A 24,706-nucleotide genomic window follows, 5' to 3' on the forward strand; every position below is an offset into this window, starting at 1 on the left:
ATAATTACCTATGCAAACTCCACCATGCCTCTACGAATATGGTAGGAAAATGAAAATTTGATCTCATACCTGTCCACCGATGCAATCTACAACGTCCTCTGGTTAAAAATAGGCTGACCTGGCTGCTCATTGTCTTGTGTCAGATAACATGTCCCTTAAGTCAGAAACTCAGTGTTATACAGGCTTCAGGAGTACGTGCTGTGCTTGTGATTAATACGCATAAAAATATGACAGAAGTAGGGCAGCTCAGTAACAGTTTGGATACTGTGTATTTATGTTGTTATTGAGCCATGTCATGTGGGAGGCATCCACAGGGGCAGTTGTAGATATGCACATATAATGGGATCATCCAGACATTTGGAGACTACCAATTCTAGGATTAATTCTATTCTAACACAGATGTTTCAAGCACAAGAATGTGTCTAGATCTTCAGTGAATATAAAAGGAGCCTGAAGTTGATGCTCAAAGGCGGACACATGCATTGTAAACATGTCGGTTATGTGAGATGAATTCTGCCCTGTGAGACCATCCTGGGTTAAACATTGAGGTATTTCACCCCAATTACTATTATTAGGCTAAACTACACATTACCAGAAGGCAAGCCTGCTTTGCTTCTACATAAAGTGGCTCTGGGTCTTGCTGAATACAGCAAGTAGATTTTGAACTGCAGGACTAAAATGCCCAGGAATGGAGGAGACATAGGAATCTTAGACCTGTTTCAGAAGGGCTGATGGATTAGAGTCAGGTACTGGTGGCTGTAGCCCACACTGAGTGTTTGAAGAAGTCAGATCTGCATTGGTGACTACTTTGGTAGACATGCATGCACTACTTTACAAAGGTTTCCTCTATGTGCCTCTACAGGTATTACTACCAATAAGCCAATGCTCTTCAGAAGGCCATCTGCTTTTAATTTTTAATGCCTTTAGCATAGATTCCCGAAGGAGAATTACTGGCAGGGACCATCAGATAATCACAGGGTGTTGGAGCTGGGACCTGCCCAGAGGTGGGAAAACCACATCTCTTACTGGAAAAGTAAAAGAATAAGGCCTGAGGCTTGAGGCACTGCAGTCAGAGGGGAGTGTGTGTAGTAAACATATTGTTAACATAGCTGCAGTTCATACACAGGTGAGGAAGGGCACTTCTGGGTCACTGAACCTTGCCAGCTGAGGCACCAGGACCTACTGTCCTGGCCATACTGGTATTGATACCTGTGCTACCAGCCTGAGACTCACTCAGATGTACCTCCAAGTGTGGTATTCAGTGCTGGCTGAAATGCAGTCCGTGAGTAGCTCTTGCAATCAGAAACTCTCAGGAACATTGGCAGCTGCAGGTCCACCCTGTCTCAATCTTCTGAGAAATTTCCAGTTTACAAACACAAAAAAGCATTTTACCCTTTCAAAAACTTCCTCTAATGTCTTACATTTTTGCTGATGATGACTTCTGCAACAGCCAGAGCACACCTGAGCTCTTCTCCCCATTACTTTACATGAATGTTAGATTTTGCTCATTTCCTTGGATGATTTTGTAGTACATGCATCCCATGAAGTTCTACAGCTCTGCTATAGATGCTGTTCATAATGGAAAAAAGATCTAGGAGACTGTTTTGCACATGTACGCAATATGTAGGAGACATAGTAAGTGAATTTACTAACCACTTCTAGAGGGTTATTTGTGCTCTTAAACAGTTGCATATTGGTGCCTAAGCTCTTGCAGATCTAGACCTCTCAACATGTTACACTTTCTATGGAGATATCTGGCCTCGAAATCACTTAAGCCAACCTTTTCAAACTTAAATTAGGCATTCTTTTCCCACCTAATACAAACGACACAAGTCTCTATTCCTACAGCAAAAGAGCAAGGTTTAAAGCTAATAGCTGTCTCCGTAGCTCTGACTCCACAGGTGCTGAAGCAAGCACGTTCCCCTACCTGTCCAGATGACTATCAAGTTAATGGCTTACCGCCTGCCTGTGGGCAGCCTTTCTGGATGCACCTGGCAGCGTTTAACCTGTTGGGTCTGTTCGAAGTTGTGGGTCCCTACGTGCTCCTAATCGTGAACTTCAGCCGTGCTCAGATCTACCTTTATGCCTCTCGGTCAGAGTAACCTGCAAGCCTGGTTTCTGAAAGTGGCCTTGAGCCGCCTGTAGCAGGCAGGACAGGCAGCCTCGGCAGGGCCAAATTCTCAAGCTGCGCAAGACGCAACCTCGAACGGTCGCGTGGTTCTGAGCTGTTTGTTCCACACCTGCCCACACCAAAGCTCCTTCCAACCTTAAGCTCATCTCCCACCTCACTCACACGTCCTTCTCGTCCCGCAACTGCACCGCAGGCAGAAGCTCCCACAAGCCGCGGTATTGCTAGGGACGACCAGTCCGTAACCATTTGCTCTTGTGCGAGGACCTGGTTTGCATGTACTTTGTCTGCGATGAACATTTTTGTTTAAATTGTTGAGGTTCGGACAAAAATCACTACTAAGATCAGGGAGCTGGGCAGCGGCGGTTTCGGGACGAGCCATCAATGCTGTGCTGTGGGCTGCGCTCCGCCACATCGCGCTTTCGCTATAGCACAAACTGGTCTTCCCTGGGCACCGCCGCGCCCTCCCCTTGGTACCGAGCTGCCCCAGCCCGCCGCCCTCCACCAGAGCGCACAGACAACAGCGGTACTGGGCTGCTCTGCCCAGAGCTCTCCGAGAACCGCCGCTGGCCGCTGAGGTTAGCCGGGGACAGGCCGTGCGCCGGCTCCGGGCACACCCCTCGCTCAGCATCGCCCGCCCCTTCCGCCGGCGGTCCCGCCCCGCTCCCGGCAGCCCGTGCCCGGCATGGCGGCGCCCGCAGCCTAGGGCCGCACGTGCGGGACGCGCTGTGGGAGCCCGCCGCCGCCGCCGCCGCCGCCGCCGCCACCACCATGAAGAGCAAGCCCTCGGCCCACAAGTCGGGGAACACGCACCGGGTGAGCGCCCGCCCGGACGCGGCTGCTGGCCGGGGGAAAGGGAGCTCAGGCTTCCGCCGTGCCGGTGTTAGTTCAGTGATCGTGCCCGCCTGCCGAAGCGGCACCCCGGAGGGAGACGTGAGGGTGGGCGGCGTGGCAGGATCCGCTCAGCGCTGCGAGGGTCCCGGCCGAGCCGGCGGGGCCGGAGCGCGGCTTCTGCCCCGTGCCCGGCACTCCGTCAGCCGGGTCACCGTCCCTGGCGGGCAGCAGGCGCCCCACCTCCCTAGTGTGCGAAACTGACATCATTCAATGAAATTATCCAGGGCGTTGTTTCAGGAAGGCTGAGAGCAGGGCAGTTTGCTGAAATCTAGGTAGATTTCTCTGCATCCCTTTCGTCGTGTTGGGCTAGGAGCAGACGTGTTGGGCTAGAAGACTCGGGTTTGCAGGTCCGAGTGGGTAGAGGGTCAGTCCTGCTCCTTTTGCCTTGATCTTCTTGTAGGGCTGATATTGGGGAGTATTATCTGGCAGCCTGTCTTTAGAAAGTGAGGTTTCTGTTAGCAGTGTGCGTGCTATCGAGAGAGATGTAGAAGGGCTGTGCTCAGAATTGAGCAAGAAATGTGTCCTTTTTTTGCAGTTTCTCACCTTTTCGGAGCGCCTAAGCAACATTAATATTGATATTGTTCATCGGATTGACCGAACTGGAAGCTATGCTGAGGTGAGAGCTGCAATTGTGATTATATTCTGAAATCACATCACAAGTAGGTATACTCCATGAAGGAGCCACTTAAGAAATTTACTTAGGAGGAAATTGGAAAGAAGCTTCTGCAAGAACTGCTTTTCCTGGAGCCTCATTTCATGCTTTTTTTCCTTTTTACTTTTTTACCTGGTTTGCAGTATTGCCATAGAGGCACTTTGACAGTACCACCCAGATGTCTTCCATGTGGCTGGTGGGCCTGTTTCTGTATATGAAAGATGCTGTTGTGTCATTTAGCAGACCTAGGGCCAGACTAAGAAAGACTTGCAGATGCTGAGTAGTTGCAATAGAATCAGAAGTTTGAAAATCATGAATTGGAAGAGATCTCTAAGATTATTGAGCCCAACTGTTAACCTAACACTGTCAAGTTCATCGTTAAACCATGTCCCTAAGTGCCACATTTACACATCTTTTAAATATTTCCAGGGATCATTACTCAGCCACTTCCCTTGGCAGCCTGTTCAAATGCCTGACCACCCTTTCAGTAAAAAAAATTTCCTTAATATGCAGTCTAAGCCTCCTCTAGCACAACTTCAGGCCATTTCCTCTTGTTCTATCACTTGTTACCTGGGAGAAGAGATTGATACCCACATACTGGCAGTATGTGTGTAAAGCATGAGCCTGTGTCTTTATGGATCACAAGGGTCATTTCTATGGGTCATATAAATCATCATTATGAATATAGCACTTTGCGGGTTAATGCCACCTGGCCTACTGGATTGTTCTTCTGAACTTCCCACTCTATAGCTGTGAGGATGCCAAAAGAAATCCCAAGGCATTGGGCTGGGTGAACTATGGCTCAGCATCTTAGATTATCAAGGCCAGTCAACAGAGGTATAAAAAGCAATTATGTAAACACATCCTGTCACCAGAAAATATTTTCAAATGTGTTCTGAATATTGAAAGAAAGACTTATTTTCAGGGAAACTCCATAAAACCTGTTGAAATTAGTCATTGAGATTTCTTAGGATATTCTTTTAATGTTTAAGGCACTTGATAGTTGTCTTCATTTGAACCTCCCGTCTTTACAGGACACATTCATTAGGGTTGGTAGCTATTCTTCATCTTTGTTTTAGCAGGAGGTTGAAACCTACTTTTTCGAAGGACTGCGGAAGTGGAAGGAACTGAACCTCACTCGGCATTTTGGTACGTCATTTATATTCATGTTTTCTACTTTCCTTAGACTGCTAAAATATATTTTTTCTTCATCCAGAGCCCAATGGGAAATTATTAGCTGGTTTTTGTACTGGGCTCTGGAGCACTGTTATTCTAACACCCTAAACATACATGTTTACCAGGGACTGGTAGAAAACTGGTAGTTTTCAGGGTTTCTTTTCTGTTGTTTGAGCAGTGCAGTTCTACAATGAAGTGGCCAACAAATGCCAGTCCTTCAACCAGCTGGTTTATTACCAAAGTGCTGTTGTGCAGAGCTTGAAGACACATTTGCAAGTCGAAGGCAGTCTTGCTTACCAACCCCTATTAAAGTAAGTATGTGGTCACAAAAAGTAGTCTTGATGGTATTACAAGTAAATCTGAGTCCTGTTGTAAGTGTTCTCTATCTTTATTGTGCCTGAAGAAAATAAGCAATGAGATGCCCAAAATGGTCATATTACCCTGGTAGAACTTTGTGGTTCTATTCCTTCAAAAAATACATAGTTGTGGCAAGGCAAACAAATTAGCTGGAGTGCTTACTGAATGTCACACATTATATTAATGTGCTTTGTTTGATGTTAATCATTTGTTCTCTTGCTTACTGCTTGATTTTTTTAAAAATCTTTAAGATTTTTGGCATCTACAGCTGCCTAATAGGTGATATTTTTTTAAAGGTGAAAAAGAAGTAAAAGTGATGCTGCCTTTCTTTCCATAGAGACTGTGCTGGATTATACAATGTTTGACTTGGTTTTTATTTGTTTGTTTTTGAAATGCACTAACACTGGTGTATTTTCTGAAACACAGTCTAGTGGTGCAGCTGGCTCGAGATCTTCAGGCTGACTTTTATCCTCACTTTCATGACTTTTTCCTGGCCATCACCAAATTATTGGATACGCAGGACACAGAGCTGCTAGAATGGGCTTTTACCTCTCTTTCCTATCTCTACAAGTATTTGTGGAGATTGATGGTGAAGGACATACACAACATTTACAGGTAAAAAGCATATTTAATGTCTGTCTTGATCAGCAGTTACTGGATGCTGTAGAAATGTAAATGCCACATGAATACATGGCTTAATGCTTCGGTATACTTTTTGGCATGCTTTCTCAGCTTTTCTCAGAGAGAAACTGGCCAAGCTCCAGGCAGTTACCAAATGCAGGGACTTCTGGGCCTGGGGAATTCATGAGCTGCAGGTGCTTGAAGGCTGATTTCATATGTGCTTGCTGTGTTTTTAAACCTTTCCCAGGTTTCTGCCTTTGGCAGCTGCTGTAGACTGACTGAGCATGTGGCCTGACCTGGTGTGACCACTTGTTCAGTCTTAATTGCTGTTGTAGTTGGGCTCCTCCTTTTGACATAGGCAGTGGTTCCATGTTTCTTCTTCCTAGTTTCAGTTTGGAACAGATGGAGCAAAAAACTGGTTACAGATTTCCTCCCCAACCCAGGCTAAGCTGTCAAACATACTGAAAAATGATCTGCTGAATTTGAGAGAATCTGAGGCACCACTCCCTCTGCAATGAACCTGTCATGAGCCACCTGCCACTGTTACTGATACCAGCGAACTACACATATTTATCAGCCTTGCAAACTGAAAATTTCAAAACTTCTAGGTGTACAGGAGAGCCTGTTGGCTCAACTGAAATACAAATCTGGTGTATAAATCAGCTTTCGTTTTACTTATTGCTGCTAAACATATATCTTGAAAATCTTGATGCTGCAGTGAATTTGTGTGGATCTGCAGATTTAAAAGGTGTTTCTGTTGTGATTTAGTTTGCCTGTCACTGTCATTTGACCTTCTTCGCAAAACTCATGTTCTTTATGCAGGGAGAGTGGAAAGAAATCTAGATGAGGGAAGGTATTGGCCCTCTCTAGTAGGACAGGTTCTTAGTGTTTGTAAAAAGCGCTAACGTAAACTGGAAACAATTTTTTTAACCGGCTGACAGCAAGTCTTGCATTGCCCCTAAGACAGTGGATTATTTTTTGTCTTTGTAGCCTATACAGCACACTGCTGGCTCACCACAAACTCCACATCAGAAACTTTGCTGCTGAAAGTTTTGTCTTTCTCATGAGAAAGGTAAGTGGGATGTTTGTCTTTGGTGCTATCTTCATTTTGAAGTGGTTTTTGGATTCAATGTGCAATATGAGGTTTTCTCCAGAGAAGGATTAACAAGACCTGGACTGGCATACAGCATGTCCTGAGTTGTAATTTTTTTGTCATTTTGTTGGGGGTTTTTGGTCATATTGAGAATGTCATGCATTCTATGTCAGTAGTGGCAAATAGAGGCCTTAGCACTCTCTGTTTAGAGACATTAAACCAAATGTGTGTGGTTGCTTTGCCTAAAATGACTAGAAATAGTGAGGTAATCCTGCAGAAGGGAGGCTTGAATTTGTATATGCACATTTGCCCACTGTCTTTTTCACGAATATGTAAAGGCCTTTGTAGAACTGAAATTCTTTTGACGTTTTTGCACTCCGGAAGATCACTGTATGTAACATACCCAGGCAGATCAGCCAAGATCAGACAGCAGCCTTTCATGGAGTAAGGAAAGGAAGTGGTAGTTGTTGAGTTTTCTTTAGTCAAAACATAAAAAAGCTAGGATTCCTTAGACTGGTTAGCAGGTTTGGGTATCCTTATTTTTGTCCTAAGTTGAGAGACCTTAATAAAGCATGTTCATTTGATTGTTTTTGGAAATTTCTGAACTTTATTTCAAATCCTCAGAAACTGAGGTGTTTAAAATATTGGACCAGAAGTCTCTGCAGTATTCTCAAGTGTGGTTCTAGTTTCATATGACTAGATTCTGTGTTCAGCTGATACACATCACTTTCTCATCAGGACAGGGACTTCTTTTGTTTCAGTTGTGACCAGTTTAACAGTGCATTTATGTGCGTGTTTAACATCATGAGAAGAATCAAACCCATATATTTCAGCTACAGTATGTACATTCTGGGGCTGTGGTAGCTGTAGTGACTAAATGACTGATCAAATTTCTTGTTTGAATTTCCTTGTGTGGTCACAGAAACAATGAGTTTGAGCTGTTGTGGGAAGGCAGGAGAACAACATGGTGCTGTGAAGGCTTTGGATTGCCTCTATTCATCTGGCAGCTCTGAATAGAAGATAACATTTTTTTTCTCCTTATGTTTTGTAGGTTTCTGATAAAAATGAACTCTTCAATTTAATGCTCCGTGACCTGGGAGAGCACCCCGAAAAGGTGGAAGGTGTAGGACAGCTGCTTTTTGAGATGTGCAAGGGTGTTCGAAACATGTTCCACTCTTGTGCAGAGACGGTAAAGACAAGATTGCTACTTTAACTGCTACTGTAACAGGCCTTGGGCAGTGCTCCCTGAAACCACCCAGTGTTTCCTCCTTCACCTCTGTGAAGCCTTGGTGATAAGTTTGTTGGTAATTACTTAGTAGGGTCTGGAAGTGTTCTAAGAATAGTTTTTGAGACAGGAAGGTTGTTTTAAATAATTCCTTTGCAATATTCCTGTATACTGAAATCATACTTCTTGATGATATTTCAGATTTTAGGTGATAACCTTTTTTTTTTTTCCCCCCGTAGTCATTCTAGAAAGAATTGAAATCACTGGAGTATTTTAACAATACATTGCACTAATTAGTTTTAGGATTGCTAGATTTATTTTCTAGGTGTAAGAACATGATATGCTGTTTTCCTGTGCAGGCTATGAAGTTAATTTTGTTGAAGCTTGGGCCTATGACTGAAGAAGAAATTGAGCTACCGTGGCTAGCTGTTGGAGAAGCCTTCAAGCAGATGATCAGATCAGCTGCAGTGCATATCCATAAGGAGCATTTTGACATTGTCTTCAAGTGCCTGGAGGTACACTGATTATTTTTCTTCTTTATGTTATTTTTTTATTCATGAGTGACTGAGAAAAAAATCTGCACTTACTGAGGAAAGTATTTGTGTTTTATTGGACCAGAACTGTTTTTTTTTCTGCTTTGGAAACATAAAATACAGAGTCATGGGAAAAATTCCACCCTTCCTTTCTAAGTTCAGAGTTACCCTGGTGGCTGTTTTGTGAGTGAAAAAGGAGCTACTGTCAGTGAGACTCGGACCTCAGTCCTGTGGCTGGGCAAGGATGGTTTGTACAGTCTGCTTTGCACACATTGCAGAACCCTTGCTGGAATGTAGTGCTTGTTTTATGTTGCTGAACTATTAGTGATTCAAAACCACTTTATAACAGTAAAAGGGACACTTTTTGCCCTACAGATTTTTTTAAAGCAAAGATCCTGGAAAGCCAAGTTTGAACCTTGCAGCCAAGTACTGAAAATCAGAATGTTTTCAGTCTGGGTGTTCCTGTGTCCCTTCTTGGGGGTTACAGTCTGGTTTGAAGGAGCACAGCTGAGTGCCATGGGCTGTGCTGTGATGGATCAGGGTGATGTAGAATATTCTGCAATGACACAGCCTGGCAGTGTGTTTTACTTACCTGACCAATATTTAAAAGTTTACAAATATCTGGTATAGGGGGATTGAAGCCTCTTGCAACTGACAACAGACTTTGTCAGTTGTGCTCCTCAGAGGGATGAAATAGAAAACTGCAGGAAATGCTTCACACAAGCTTTTTTAAGGTAGTCCTTCCAGCATGGGTAAATAATTCCTACTGGTTCCTTCTTGAGACAGTTTTCCTCTGACTAACCAGTTTCCTAGAAAGTCCCATCCTGTTCCTCTGGCTTCACCCAATATGATAAGCAGTTTTTACCTAACTGTCATTAGCTACAGATTTGTTTATCACTGAATGTTGTGTATCCCTGAAGTTTCTTCGACTCAACATCTGCAGTTATGAAATCTTGGAAATTCATGACATATTTCCTTTTATTTTTAATGAGGCTTTTTCTTTCACCCTGGGAACTGGTAGATGCATGGGGATATTTTGCTCAGAGGGAAATATTCATGTAGTCTGTGATAGCTGTCTAAATTGTGTTTAATTCGTTGGATCAAGGATAGGAGTTTATATCTTCTGGACAGAAAGAGACACTAATGTTGAATGTACATTATATGAGTAAACTTTCAGCATCCACATTAGCAAAATGATGCATAAAGTGTAAAAGTACCTAAATTCTGGTAATTCCAGGGAAAACTGTGTGCTTCCAAGCCATTGTGGGTGTGGAGCCTAATGTTTCTCTTTGCTGTTTCGTATATCAAGTGTCAGCCTTTCTGGAGACCCTCATTTAGGAGTTCCTTGTGTTTCTGTCCAAGGTATCTGGGATATGTTTTTACGTAAGGGAAATTTCACAGTGTTTCTGCACAGTTTAATTTGTGGAATATGTATGAGAGAGCTGACAATAGTTTGTTGGACAGCTGAGATTCTTTAGAATGTCCTTCAAATAGCAGTAAGTGAAACAGAGTCTGTTCATTCATCCGAAGCATTTCATTTCCCTATTTTCTTTAAACAGGAGTCACTCTTAGATTTGCAGAGGAAAATAACTAAGGTCAACTGCTCTGTGGCTTCAGAACAGATGGAAAGGATTCTGCAAGCTTATCTGATCTTAGTGGAACATGCAAATGGATCTAAAATCTCACTGCCTGAAGATGTCTGTCAGGTAGGTCAGACTGTCACTTGGATATGTCAGGAGGTTTTGGTTGAATATGGAAGAGGTGTGGTCAGCTGTAGCATTTTTACACATTTCTGACGAATCACTGGGCTTAGAATTTGAGCAAACAGAGACATATATTTTGAATATTGCTACCTCTCTGATCCTATGAGATTTTACCTCTATATTGTAATGCTAGTGTAGCCCAACTTTAAATGAGCAATGGGGAAAATGGGCTACTGCTTCTAGAGTCTGTTCCTGCCACTGTGGAGGAGACCCCCCCCCCTCCAGTATCAGTGGTATGTAGCAGTTCTGCCAGGTTCACATACATTTGCCCCTTTAGGGTAGGTAGATTTAGGACCTTCAGTGGGACTATTAGGATTCATTTCTGTGGGCTGAAGCTTAGAACTCTGCACCCTCCTGGTCCAGGGACTGTCCAGGCCATTCAGATCAGATAATCATTATCTTCATGGACAAATACAAGTTATCTGTTTTTCATTTCAGGTTTTATTAAAAATGTTACAAACACCGCATCTCTCATCATCTTGCTGCAAGATGCTGCTAAACACCATTTCTACATTCCTGCTGGCTGAAAATGTTTTGTTGCCAGATTCTTTGACCAAGGAAGCTGTTCAGAAGGTAACAAGGATTGCTGCTTTTGCCAGAAATCCCAGACTTCAAATTCCCTAGAGCAAGGTGATTTCTGGACATTCTGTTTCAGGCTGGGAAATATGCTATAAGGTTCCCTTTAGCCTTTTTTCACAGATAATGAAGAAGCTGCCCAATGCCTTAAATAAAGTTTGATGGGGTCTTGGGATTACCTGAGAGTCTTGCACAGGCTGTCAGTATAGCAATGCCAGCATGGCAGACATCATTGCAATGAAATCCGGGCTCTGATTCAAATACCTACAGCCTCTATTGAGAAAGGAAGGAGAGCAGTGAAGGAATATGTCCTGCCTGTGATGGTAAAGCAGATCATTGAGTCAAACTTAGTAAAAAAAGACATATTTCATTAAGTTTCCAAGCGTTTAATGAGCATACCTTAACCTTGTGAACAAGGTTCACACAAGTGCAGTTTTGATTTGGAACATACAGGGGTAAACATATTTAAGTTCTACCTTTGCTCCTGGGGCATTGACATGATTAGCTGCATACATTCCTATCAAATGTAGTGTTGCAAAGATTAGCAGGAGATTATACTATGGAGTCTGATTCTTTAGTTTCCCTGTTACAGTACGTTATAATTTTGCGATTAACAGTGTGGACCATAGTTGTAGAGAGTGTGCGTGTGTGAAAATATCTGAAATAAAAATGCCACACGATTTACAATGGGAAAGCAAGACTTGCAATTGTTTAAAAAAGATCAAATTTCATCAGGATTTCAGTGTTGACTTGCGCTGAAGTAAGATTGGTTCTGCCTGTGGCATGAGGCCAGTTTTGCTTAGGAGACTTCTCCAAACATTTGAGGATATTTGTGTGGGCTTCTGTTAAACTGGAGGAGGCTTAAAGCTGTCCTTGTGTTCTGAAGGGTCTGGGAAAGAGATCTGGGCGTGCATTTTATCTTGGCATTGAGGAGTGCTGATCCTGGGGATCTCAAAGGACTATTCCTGTTTTGAATCCTTCAAAAGTACAGAGGTTCATTCTGCCCAAGAGGTAGTAAACTTTCTGCAATCTGTTACACAGAAAAAATGCCGAGTTGAAATATGTTTTGGGCCTAAGCTTTTTCCTAACAGCTAGTGAGTGTGTATGTGCTGCAGTCCTAGAACTTTCAACTTATATTTTCCATATCACACTGAAGAGATAGCTCAGTTATCTGCACAGAGACAGTAGCATCCAGCAGTGTTTGTCCAAAAGGGTTGTGTCAGTAGGGTTTATTATAAAGGACTGTGCATTTCTGTACCTGACTTGCCACTTGGAAACAATGCTGCTCTCTGCAGTGGAATTAGCAAGAGAGCCAGGCAGAGTATCGCAGAATTCAAAGCATCCTTGATTTGTATACCAGAAAAATTGTCCCTTGGGTATTGAAGAGCTGACTATGAAATGTCTCACTTTCTGCAACCTTTCACTTTTATCTTGCAGGTATTTGCAAGTGGATTTGAACGACATTTTCTTTTGGACTTCTCTGAAGCAATGTTCACAATGAAGCAATTTGAGAAGGTAGGTGGAAATGATTGTGCATTATGTTTATTTTTGTTGCTACAGGGAATAACTGGAGAATCCACAGTATATTTACCTGCCTTGTATGCTGAATGATTGTTGTGTATTGACATGTTTATTTAAACTTCTGGCATGATCTGATAAGAAGGAAAGGGGTTACTTTTGCTATTGTGTTGAAGTTGTGTAAGGGTTCTCATGGTTGGAGAAAGGGGATAGGTATCTGTTCACAAAAAGAAGCTTGTCTGTGGGGACTTAAGAGGGGGAGTGTGTTATGGATGGGAGGAAGAGAATGAGTGGAGGAACTAAGTGGAAATGAAGAATAAGCCCTATAAATGGTGATCTGGGGGGAATCTAATTAATTAAAGGGAGTAGGAGATGAAAGCCATGTCAAGAATCTTGAATGTCCTGATAAGACAGGATTTGGTTCAAAATTAGTTTTTGCATTAAATTACCTTCCCTGCTGGGATAGGAAAATGTCTTTGTTCTGGTGTCTAGGGGCACCAGAACTGATTAGTCCGATGCTTTGTTGGCTTATTTGTGTGCATTTGGATTTCCCTCTGATTGGTGTTGTGGATTTTTTTTTTTTTTTTGTGGATTTGGTGATGATTAAAGAGACTTGCCAATCTTTGACTTTTTGCCGTTTTTTTCTTTTTTTTTTTTGTCTCTTCAGCATTTTCTCCCATGCTTTCTAGAATACATTGAACATGGATTCTCTGGCACAGATGCCATCACAAAGGATGAGGCTGTGGCAGTTCTGGCTAAACTCATTTTGGTGAAAGCAGAGCCTCCTACCATTGGTTCGATGGCATTTGAAAAGTATCCTCTTGTTTTCACTGAAGCATCTGTCAGGTCAGACTTCTCAAGTTTAGCTAACACTGGATGTGTCTGTGTGGCTCTAGGCCTGAAGGCAGTGCAGAGCACAAAAATTGCCTTCCAGTATTTACTGGAGTTGTGTAAATGGCAGCATTGCTGACAGATTTGCAAACCAAGTGATATAGTAGGGTGTCATTTTCCTCTTTGAAATTATGTGAGAAGAGATGCCACTTTGTAAGGGTGGTCACTGATATGAACAGTGTTGTGTTGTATGATGAGGATCTGTTACACCGTCATGCAAACTGCATCTCTTGGCAGTTAATCTTTGTAGTGAGTGCAGCAGTTCAGTTTCTCATCATTACTAACCCTCCTGCCTATGCTCCAGCTTTTTTCCCTATATGCATATGGCTTGTCCAGGAGCTTTCTTGGCAGCAGTATTAAAGTCTTGCCATAGAGCACAGCTGGATATCAAAGGACATGTAATTAATGCAGAAGCAGCACTGTGCTGGCACAGCTTGACTGCTTTTAGTTGCAAACTTAGCTTGGTTGCAGTGAAGTAGTTGCTTTCCCTGGAACCTCTTTGGAAAAATATGGGGTAACCACTGAAACACAGAATGACCATTGCTAATCTAATTATAGTGATTTTTCTAGTAATTCTAACTCAGCTAATTCAAAATTTTTGAGTTTGTGTTGCCTTTTATGTATGGTTTTATTTTTCCTTAAAGCAGTCTGCTCTGTATGGCTTTTTCCTGCTTTTGTTTAATAATTGTGGAAGGACTGATGTTTTGGGAACAGAAGGTTGAGTCAAAATGATTAAATTTGGTTGTCTTCCCTTATTTTCTTTGTTTCTTGATCTCTGTATTTTTTCAGTGGTTTGGAGTACAGAGCTTTGGAGTTTGGAGCTGGGTCCTGCTTGGACTTTTTTTGTACTCTCACAATGTCAGTGGTGTAAATTATGGCCAGGAGACATCTCAAGAGTTGCATACCCTGTCTCCTACCTAGTTTTTAAATACACCAATTCTGGAGGTTTCTGAGCTGCCTTTGGCAGTCTGTGCCAGTACTATGATATCTTTATACTTATACAGATGATTTTTTATTTATTTGGGCTTTTTGGCTTTTGAATTTTATTGTTGGGTTGTTAGGAGTTTTTTTTCCCCAGTCCTTAGTGTATAACTTAAACCTTCTTTGCAGCAGTTTAAATCCTTTGCTGTTTATCTTATCTGCTGGAAACATAAAGAGCAGAATATTTCTTACTCTATTGCATCAAGCTTTTACAAATTGTAGGCTTTCATCATCAGACATGTCTGACGGCTTCCTTCTCTGGATCAACAACCCTAATTACTTGAGGTTTACCTCATAAATGTTTTTTCTTAAGCCTCTGATGATTTTTAATGTTGGCTTTTTATGAGCTTCTGCATTTCTTGAAGGATGAAGCCTATGCAGCCTTCTGACTGTGATCTTGCAAGCACTGGGTGGAATGGAAATATTGCTGCAGATGGGGTGTGAAGGACTCCTGTTCATATGTTCCAGTATGGTGTCAACCTTTGCTGCCTGCAAATCGGCTTGTTGATTTGGAGTCACCTTGTGATTCCATTTAATTCCCAAAACCTTTACCTCACTGATTGTTTTCTGTCATCCATCTATGTCCATGTTATCACGGTTTATTAACAACCGTCGTAGATATGACTCTCAAGTGTTCCTAGAGTCTATATGTCCCAGTTGTGAGGGTGTCCAACTAAGAACCAGTGTCTTTTCTTCTAGAAACATTATTTGAACTTGAAATAAGCTGCTGACATTTCTTGTGGGCCATGTTTTGTGCTCTTCAGCATGACTAGATGATATTTTGTGCAGTAGGGGACATTGAGAAGAAAAAAGTCCCTAGTGTTGTGCAAGTCCTTTTTGCAACAAGTAGACAACATAATTTTGAGTATCATAGGAGCAAAAGGAACAATCTATGATATGCAGTGGTGGATTACTAAAAAGTTTGGGTTTATTTTTAGCTCTAATACAAGGCAACAAACAAGTAAAAGACAAGGAGAAAAGGCAGAAGTTCCAGTGTTGGATCATGTACTGTCTTTAATGCATTTACCAGAGAAGGAGGACATCACTGACCTTTCACAGTCTTGGGTTGCCTTGGTTGTACTGCCACATATTAGGTAAGGGATATTCTAAGGTATTATTGTCATGTATTTCAGTAATACTGTCTGTTTTCTTACTGCCTATTAGCTCTCTTTCTGTAAGAAATCACTTTACTAAGGAAAGGACAATAATTGCTAGTGCTAGCTCTCAGCTAGTGCTGCATGGAAATACCATGAGTCAACAGTAAAGACTGGAATAAAATATCAGCTTCTTGATTGCCTACTCACTGAATTTGGTGATTTAGTATATAGAGATGTTCTTGACACATTTCAGTTTGTAAGCACTGTCCTCTCTTAACTGTATTTTTTCAGTGGTTATTGAAGGACTAGTTAGAAAGAAGATGCAGTGAATGCTACAACTTAAGTTGTGAAGTAGAAATAGCAAAAATGTTTCGGTGCTGGTTTCAGACTTGGAATGAGCTACCTGTAATTTACTAAAGATAAATGTGATAGAAAGCTTTTGTATGTAGGTGTCAGTGTAACAGAAATAAAAATCTTCCCGTTTATTTTGAACAGACCAATGAACAAAGACCACATTCTGCCTCGTGTGACGAGTTTTATAGACTCTCTCTTCACAGCCATTGAAAAAGGAAGCCTCTGCAAAGGTCAGTTACAGTTACTTCCTGTTTATTTGCTTTTCGTTGATATATAAAAAAATAAAAGCAGTTTTTCTGATTGCACAGAGCATGAAAATGAATAGTGGTAGCATTGTATCCAAAATTACTTACCAGCTTGAGTAAAACTAGAAGAGCAGAACTTGGGAGGAAACAACCTCCAGGAAACAATTTTGCATTTGCTTTTCATGATAATGATGGGGTGACAGAAGCCCTGCCTAGTGGAAGACAGGTAATTGGGAAGGAAAAGAGGAAAGTGAGAAAAAAAAGAGGAAGGAGATCTATCTAAACCAAATCCAAGCTGAAGCTATCAAGTGAAGGAGAGAATATTGACCCATAAGCTCCAATTCAAACCTACAGTGCAAAGTTTAGGACGTTTACCATCTGTCAGTTAATAGCTGCACATCAGTAACAGCTATAAACTCAACCTAGCACACTCCAATTAAATGTCATTATCTCAAACCCTTTGAGCTCCATGTTGAGTGCCAAAAAAGACAGTTGTGGTTTAACCCCAGCTGGCAACTAAGCCCCACACGGCTGCTCACCTGCTCATACTTGCCCAGTGGGATGGGGCAGAGAATCAGAATAGTAAAAATGGGAAAGTTTGTGGACTGAGATGAAGGAAGGTTAATAGATAAATCAAAGGCCACACACCAAAGCAAAGCAAAACAAAATAAATTTGTTTACCACTTCCCATGGGTGGGCAGGAAACCACCAGGAAAGCAGGGCTCTCCTGTGCATAATGGTGACTTGGGAAGACAAACACCATCACTCTCAACATTCCCCACTTATCTGTTGAACATGACCATATGGTCTGAAATATCCCTTTGGTCAGTTGGGGCCAGCTGTCCTGGATGTGTTCCTTCCCAATTCCTAGTACACTCAGCCCACTCACTAGTGGGCTGGTGTGAAAAGCAGAAAAGGCCTCGATGCTTTGTGAGTGCTGTACACTGATAACAAAAACATACCTGTGTTGTCAACACTGTTTTCAGCGCAAATCCAAGCCAGAGCCTCATACCAGCTACTATGCAGAAACTCAGCTTAATCTCAGCCGAAACCAGCACAGTCTCTGGTTGTTACTCAGTGCTATTTATGTCATGCTCAGGTACCACGCTACCCAATACAACCTCATTACCCACCGCTTCCCCTCCCATCTTTTGATATAATATCATTCCCTTAGTCTGTGGACCACCCCTGTAAAATATTCACAGAATATCTGTCACTGGCAATGTGACACAACTGGACCTGCCAGAGTGGCAATTGAAATAGGGATGATGATCGAGTAAGCCCGGAAAATAACTTTAATAATAGCCTGAGCCAACAAAAGAGCACAAGCCAAACACAGTATGGGGCAACCTTGAAAGGCTCCACAATGGGGCAAACATAGCAATATATAGATTCTATCCTGGATAGCAAACCAATGAGCAATTACATTACCTTACAGGTAAAATGTTAACCATTCATATGCAAGAACTCAGAACATAACCTTATATGGTGAAACTTCATTAATAGAACTATACCCATAATCCCATTCTTCTCACCATAATCTAACAAGATATTTCCCTTCCTAGCATCTCGTTTCCCATTGATGCCGACTTCACTGTCAGCTGGGGCCAACTGTCAGTCCCTGCCAGTCCAACCTTCACAAATACCCACCAAGTTCATTTAGTCCATGAATCTGGGCTCCATCTGTTACAGTGGTCACTCAGGACAGGAGAGTTGGTGTTTTGTATGGAATTGTTTGCCACTAGAGTCAGATCATGTTAATTCATTGCTGCACTTGCACTGCTTCTTGTAAAGCTTGTCCTCCACCAGTTTGGGTGGTTCCTGCTATAGTAATTCCTACAACGTGAAACTGAAATGGGTTACAGCAATTTAAAGTTATATCTGTTACAGTCTCCACCCCAGTCCCTTTGGACCAGGCCACAGGGCTTAACATTGCAATCAACTCCTCCCCTTGCCCCTGCTTGGGTTTGGACTAATGTACAGTCTTGTTAGGAGAATACCTGCTCCAAGTGGAGTCTTACTTATGAGTCCAAGTTTCTCCTGGGGTATACCTGTTGTGGTGTAGACTTACCCATCACCACAGGTGCTTTGGGGTGCACCTGTTCCAGGGCAGCCTTATCCATGGGCCACAGTGCCTTCAGAGATACACCTGCTCCAAATGTGGCCTTACCCATGGCTGTTCTCCCTCAGAAGTGTACCTGCTCTGTCTTGGGCTTGTCTGTGGCCACACACTCAGAGGTCTCCAGCATGGTCTCATGCATAGCTGGTGATGGCTTCACAGTGTATCTGCTGCAGCATGGACCTACCCACAGGCACAGGTGCTTCAAGTGTACTTTCTCCAGCATGGACTTACCCTTGGGTCACAACTCCTTCAGTCCTGCTGCAGCATAGGCATAACTAAAGCCACAGCTGCTTTGCAATGTACCTACTTTGGCAAGGACTTAACCACAGCCACAGATGCTTTGGGATGCTCCTGTGTGGACACGGTCCACCGGTCACAGTCCAATTGACTCAAGTTCACTCTAGAGTTCCAGTCTGGCTGGTACAGCAGGACAAAAACAGCAGCAGTGCCCTGGCCACCTGCCCACCTGGGTGCATTGCCACAGCTGTTATCAAAATGTTCCCAGATACAGCAGAGAGGAATGACAAGCAGTACAGCAGTACAGCACTACAGCTGGGAAAGCAAAAGGTAGTCACTAATGATCGGTGGCTGTTAATATGCAGTAAGATAAGCAAGCCCTATGGCAGGGACGGAAGCTTGCCAATTAATAGCTAAACAGCAATAACAGCTATCAATCAGGGTTCAATCTAGCACATTGCAATCAAATCTTTAGAGATAAATCATTATCTCTAACCTTGCAAGCCACGTGTTGGGCACCAGAAAGGACTGTTGTATCTTAACCTCAGACAGCAACTAAGCCCCTCACAGATGCTTCCTTTCTCAGCAGGGATGAGGGGAGAGCTTTAGAAAGGTAAAAGGGAGAAAACTCATGGGTTGAGATACAGGTAGTTCAACAGGTAAAGCAAAAGCTATGCATGCAGGTGAAGCAAAACAAGAATTCATTCGCCACTTCCCCAGGGCAGGCACATGTTCAGCTATCCCCAGGAAAGCAGAGCTCCATCACTCATAACAGTTGCTTGGGAAGACAAATGCCATGCCTTCTTCCCCCTGTTTCAAATGCTCAACATGGTGCCATGTGATAGGGGGTACCTGTTGGTCAGTGGGATCAGCTGTCCCAGCTATGTTCCACTGGTTTTGGCTGGGGTAGAGTTAGTTTTCATTGTGGTGGCTGGTATGGGGCTATGTTCTGGATTTGTGCCTAATACAGGGTTGGTAATACAGAGATGTTTTTGTTACTGCTGAGCCTACTGCTGCTGCCAAGGCCTTTTCTGCTTTTCGTGCTGCCATGCTGGCAAGGAGGCTAAGGGTACATGGCAGGCTGGGAGGAGGTGCAGGTAGTAACCTTCTGTCACCAACAGTTTCCAGCACAAATCCAAAACGGAGCTCCGTACTAGCTACTAAGAAGAAAATTGCCTCTATCCCAGCCTAAACCAACACACCATCTCTGACCCAAGTGACACCACCAATTCTAAATGCTGCATCTTTTCTCCAGGAATAGATGGTCACTGGTTGTCTTCCCTCTCTGGCCAGAAAAAAACAAACTAACTGAGTGTGCATAGAGCAGGGCAGTTGTTGCTCAGAGATCTAGAAAGTATTTGGCCTTGTGACAGTCCGTGAACAAATTTTAGAATGCCCTAGGCTGAGTGTTCACTGTTCTTTGTTTGTAAGGGCTGTCTGTCATTTTCCATTTTCCATATCTTTGTTAATATTCCTAAACATTTCCACCAGTCAGCTCTGTTACTTTTTCTTCTTTGAAGAAGCTTTGTCGGTCATGGCCCTTTTTTATTTAGGTCTTTCTTTTATCATATTTGCAGGTTTTTCATGCTGTCATGATTGTTTTACTGGTAATGTACTTAGCCTAAAAAAGGAATATCTAAAATTTCTTTTCTTGGGTCTCATCTTTACTGGCAGTAGTAGCAGCACTGCTCAGGCTCTGTCTGCGTGCCAGAGGCACATTGCTACTTCTTCCTTTGTTGGTAAGGGAAAAGAAAATAAATGCATCCTCAGTCCTACACTCATGCCTCCTATTGTCCCATATTACACTTATTTGCTTGGTTTTCTTCACCCTTCTCCCAAACTCGGGTTCCTGGATGCTTTTTTTCATCCTCTCGCATTCTGTCCACCTCTATGATTCCTGCAATTCCTTCACCTTCTACTAGGACTCCAGTCTCCTCTCACTGCCTGTGCAAGGCTCCCAGCCCTGTCCTCCATTTGACCTTCCTGGCCTCAGCCCTGAGGCAAAGTGCAGGTTCCAGAACTGAGTGTTTTTGGTGTTCTGGTTGCTGTGGAGTGCAAGGAAACGGGCTTGAAAACTGGGTCATGGCAACAGCAGGTTACTGCTGGCAGCTCTTCAGGGCTAGTATGGAAGTGTTTCACTTACTGATCACGCAGGTGTGTCTGTGGTGAGGTGGAAGCTGCTATCTTTGTCCAGCATTGGCACACTGCTACCAAAGGGCATGCAGATTGCAGTTTGTGAATTGTCCTTACACTATAAATGCAGAAAGTTTCCTCCTGTCATTACTTGATGTTTCTTCTCTCTTTGAGTAGCTCCTTATGGAGGTTAATGGTTAGCAGGATCTGGCACATACCTGGGGAATTAAGCAACTTAGAATGGAGGAATGTTTTCAGAGGAATAGATAGGATATGAATGCTCACTCCCTTTTCTTTTCCATTGGTAGCATGTAAGACAGTTATATCTTTTAAAAACTTCCTTTAATTTGCCTGGTTTAGGAGCAGTATTCCTTCAGCCTGGGAAGAGACAAAGGAGGGGATTTATTTTATTTTTTTTTTTTTAAGACAACCTATTTGCTAACTTAGAAATGTGAGGGGAAAGGAATTGCCCTTTCTTACCTTTCAGGGCATTAGCTATCATGTGCTTCTGGGAAACCCTCCATCTCTAAAGGAGTTTGAGAGATTTAGGAAGGAGACAAAATTCAGCAAACCCACCTGCCATTCACTAGTATATACTCAGTCTTTAGGTACGTGGGATAGCTTTGAAGATCTTAGGCTGCAGTGCATTGCCAAAGGTCCAGAGTTTATAGGCACCTGTGTGATGGTAACAGCAGTATGTATTTTTGCTTTGTTTTTGCTACATTGATATCAATTTGGCAACATTTCTTCCTTTTTAGCAGAGTGCTATCTGCAACACCTGCCACAGTGCTTAGCTCCAGATTCCTGCTTTTTGCACATGTGGGTGTGATGGAAACATGCAAACTGGGAGCTGTCACAGCTTTCAGTGCTGTCTTGCTGGAGGAGGCACTTACTTAGATAGCCAGGGAAGCACTTCTTTTATGTGTTATGATTATGTGTTATGGTTAGAAAATACACATGCCAGTTCTGGGATCCATATGCTACTTTATTTCTCTGACTCCAGCCTTTTCAGGATGGGCAAGCACCATACAAGCACAAGTCACTGAGAGCTGAGTAAATTTACAAGATGTTCTTGTTCTTTCTCTGCTCCAGGAAACCTATTTGTGGCCTGCCAAGCTGTAAGTACTCTACTTAGTTTGGTAGAGTCTGCGGACGTACTCCATTTGTTACCTGTGGAGCGTGTCAAGAGCTTGGTGACGTAAGTAAACTCTGCCTGTTTTGTGGTGCTTCATGGTTTTCCTTGGTAGGGCAGAAATTTGACTTTGCCTTTATATAGGAGCTGGTTAAATGCTTCTCTGTGTGCTGCCCATTCTGTTATGCTGGTACATTGCTTCAGTATTGTGGTTATGTAATGGAGCCAAGTTGTAGACACTTTCTTTTGGAGAACCAGGTAAATGTAGTTCCTGTTCAATGACATTTACTTTGCAAACTGATGCTTTCTTAGCTGCAGAGTAGTGTGTCAAGTTGGTTCTAGTTTTACACTGGGGTGCTGTACTGGTTCTAGTTTTACTTTGGAATGCTACACTTAGTAATTCTGTGTTACACTATAATGATAAGAGAGACAGGAATAGCACCTTTTGAGCTATGTCAAAAGCCTGTGTTTGCTTTTGGTGTTGGGATTCCACCATGTCCTTACAAATCCATGTTTGTGCTTGCTCCACAATGGGAGGAGATTTTGTATACTCCATTTTATTTTGACTCTGTCTAACTTAAAATTAGCAAAACAATGTGTCTGGCTGGAGGGATTTAGGAAGACCATTAATCTCCCTCTAGCATCTCCAAGTCTTTCCTTTCATGGCTTGAGCTTTGAAACATCCTGTTCATTTAGGAAGTTATGGTGCTCATGTCTGAGGCACAATGGAGATAAAACAACTTGGCTAGATCAGGCAGGAGTTACTGGCAGTGAGCTTTAGCCTAATACTTTCCTGCCAGCTCTGGGCAGGGAACGTGAAACCTGCTTGGAGCAAGGGATGTAAGGTAGCAGAAGGAAGTTTCTCTGTGAGCAGACAGGATTTCACCTAAAGCCTAGATTATTTCTCTTCTGTTGACCACTGACCGATCACGTGGACAGTACCAGAAGCCCTCATGTGAAGTATGCAGGGTTTTTTTCTGTAGCTGTGTATCCAGCATGCAAGTCTCAGCTTGACAAGCCTGGTTAACACAAAGGAGGAATCTCATGTCTCTTGGGCTGTCATGGGTTTTGCAGCTGCAAGTCGTGCTGGTGAAATCTGACTTCACTGGCCTGCTGGTGCAAGCAGAGTCTGAAATCAAAGAATTTTCCCTTAATGTTGTAGTTACCACTACTGCCTTATTTTTAAATACCAGTGTTGTTGCAGTGCTTTCTATATGCTAATAAAATTATCCATTGTTTTAGCACATTCCCTTCAGACCCCTCTGCATTGCTGTTGGCTGATCTCTATTACACAAGGCTGGCATTATGTGGCTGCCAGGAACCCCTTTCCCAAGGCAACCTAATGGACTTGTTTGAGAAGTTGCATCCTAATATTTCCACTGGTGTTTCCAAGGTAATCTGCTGTTCTGAGCACATGCAGAGTAATTTGTATTTTAACAATAAAACTTAGTGAAATTATAAAGTCTGAAAGGAGAAGCATGAGACTGTGTAAAGCTGTTACTTCCATAGTGTCTGCTTAGACCTGTGTCAATGGGGCATGAGTTAACAGAGGTTAACTGTTAGCCCTGTCAGCCTTGCCTCTTCCCTAGAGGTAAATCAGGGCAGGAGCATAATGCATTCGCTTCAAATTGCCCTCTAGACTACAGGAATTCATCTGTTTCTCAGCTCCAAGATGAACCTAGTGAAATTAGTGTGCTCTACCAGACATTAACCTCTCTGTAGGTGTGTATGTGTCTGTTTATATTGCCTGACATATGCTTCTGCTTGGAATAGATCCGCCTGCTGACGGTTCGAATTCTAAACCATTTTGATAATCCACCTTCTGCACAGATTGAGGTACGGCTAAAACTTTTCATTTAACATTTCAAAGCTATGTGTGTTTCATGTTCTGTGTGAAATGTTGTTCACTTTGCAGAAACAAAATATATCTGGTAAAGGTGGTCCTCTGCTTTTGTGCTTTCACATTCCAGTTTTATTTCTTTGTCCCTACCTCCTGGTGCTTTCAGATGTGTGCCTAAATGGTGGAAACCAAAGCAAGTCCTTTGACTTGTTCTTTAGTCCAGAATGGCCGTGAGTCTGTATAGTTTTTTTGAAGTATTTTTCAATGAGATGAAGGTAGTCTAACAGAATTCATGTCACTTGTTTGTTCAGGGTGATGGCTCAGAGGAATTCCAGCCAGTATTTGCCATATTGCTCCAAGCAGAACTTGTGCCAGCAACAGTGAATGATTACAGAGAGAAACTTCTCCATTTGAGGAAACTAAGATGTGACATAGTGCAGCCTGCAATACCAAGTGGATCTTTGCAGGAGGTAAGGATTTATTGTCAAAAAGCACTTGTCACATTCCTTTATTCCAAGAGAATGTTCTTATTCCATTACATGGTTTGCAGAGTTTTATTTAATGAGAGTGCATCAAAATATCAATTAACTGCCAGATTAGGTTTTAGAAAACTTACTTGTTAGTAGGGATCACAGCTCCCATTGTCCTCAGGAATACTGTGTTTAGTAGAACAACTGTGGTATCTAGATAAATGGCCCACAGTCAGGTTAATCTGGGTTTGATATCATGGAAAGAAAGGCAGATGATTCCAGGGGGAAGCGTATTTAAACTCATGACCTTGCCATGTCCTCAGTGTGGTTGAACATTGGTAGGACTCTCACTGGCCGTTGGTGACCTCACTTCTCTGGATCTTGCTTCAGCCGGAAAATCTTTTATGCCTGTGACTGTTGAATCTCCTCTGCTGCTGAGCTAAAGGGGCCCTCACATCCATGAGGAAGGATTTTAGGTCACTCCTTCTCCATGTAGCTCAGCAAGGAGCCAGTCTAGGGGACATGCCATTGGGCCTAGTGCACTGAATACTCCTCTGGACAAACTTTAATTTTTCTGAGGTTCCTCATTTTGCTGTGGCAGCACTGAAGTTGGAGAGAGACAGTCCAGATCATCTGTGCTGAACTGGTTTTTCCATACTCATGTTATT

General features: G+C 42.7%; 1 protein-coding gene across 2 annotated transcripts in view; it reads left to right on the forward strand.

Annotated features, from left to right (window-relative positions):
- Positions 1–2,898: 2,898 nt before the first annotated feature.
- UTP20 (UTP20 small subunit processome component) overlaps positions 2,899–24,706 on the forward strand; it is a 63,956-nt gene continuing 42,148 nt past the window's right edge. The window contains exons 1-18 of one of the 2 annotated variants that reach the window (XM_066183464.1): positions 2,899–2,944; positions 3,558–3,638; positions 4,754–4,823; positions 5,029–5,161; positions 5,634–5,822; positions 6,819–6,900; positions 7,973–8,110; positions 8,506–8,661; positions 10,239–10,385; positions 10,881–11,015; positions 12,456–12,533; positions 13,204–13,382; positions 15,347–15,502; positions 16,001–16,089; positions 21,689–21,794; positions 22,971–23,121; positions 23,502–23,564; positions 23,880–24,038. In XM_066183464.1, the coding sequence (XP_066039561.1) occupies positions 2,900–2,944; positions 3,558–3,638; positions 4,754–4,823; positions 5,029–5,161; positions 5,634–5,822; positions 6,819–6,900; positions 7,973–8,110; positions 8,506–8,661; positions 10,239–10,385; positions 10,881–11,015; positions 12,456–12,533; positions 13,204–13,382; positions 15,347–15,502; positions 16,001–16,089; positions 21,689–21,794; positions 22,971–23,121; positions 23,502–23,564; positions 23,880–24,038 (2,157 nt within the window). In that variant the 5' untranslated portion in view covers position 2,899. The remainder of the gene's footprint in view (positions 2,945–3,557; positions 3,639–4,753; positions 4,824–5,028; positions 5,162–5,633; positions 5,823–6,818; positions 6,901–7,972; positions 8,111–8,505; positions 8,662–10,238; positions 10,386–10,880; positions 11,016–12,455; positions 12,534–13,203; positions 13,383–15,346; positions 15,503–16,000; positions 16,090–21,688; positions 21,795–22,970; positions 23,122–23,501; positions 23,565–23,879; positions 24,039–24,706) is intronic. The other variant, XM_066183465.1, reaches the window with a different exon arrangement.

This window comes from Chamaea fasciata, unplaced genomic scaffold (assembly GCF_029207755.1).
Source record: "Chamaea fasciata isolate MVZ Bird 193981 ecotype frontalis unplaced genomic scaffold, bChaFas1.0.hap1 SCAF_5, whole genome shotgun sequence".
NCBI lineage: Eukaryota > Metazoa > Chordata > Aves > Passeriformes > Sylviidae > Chamaea > Chamaea fasciata.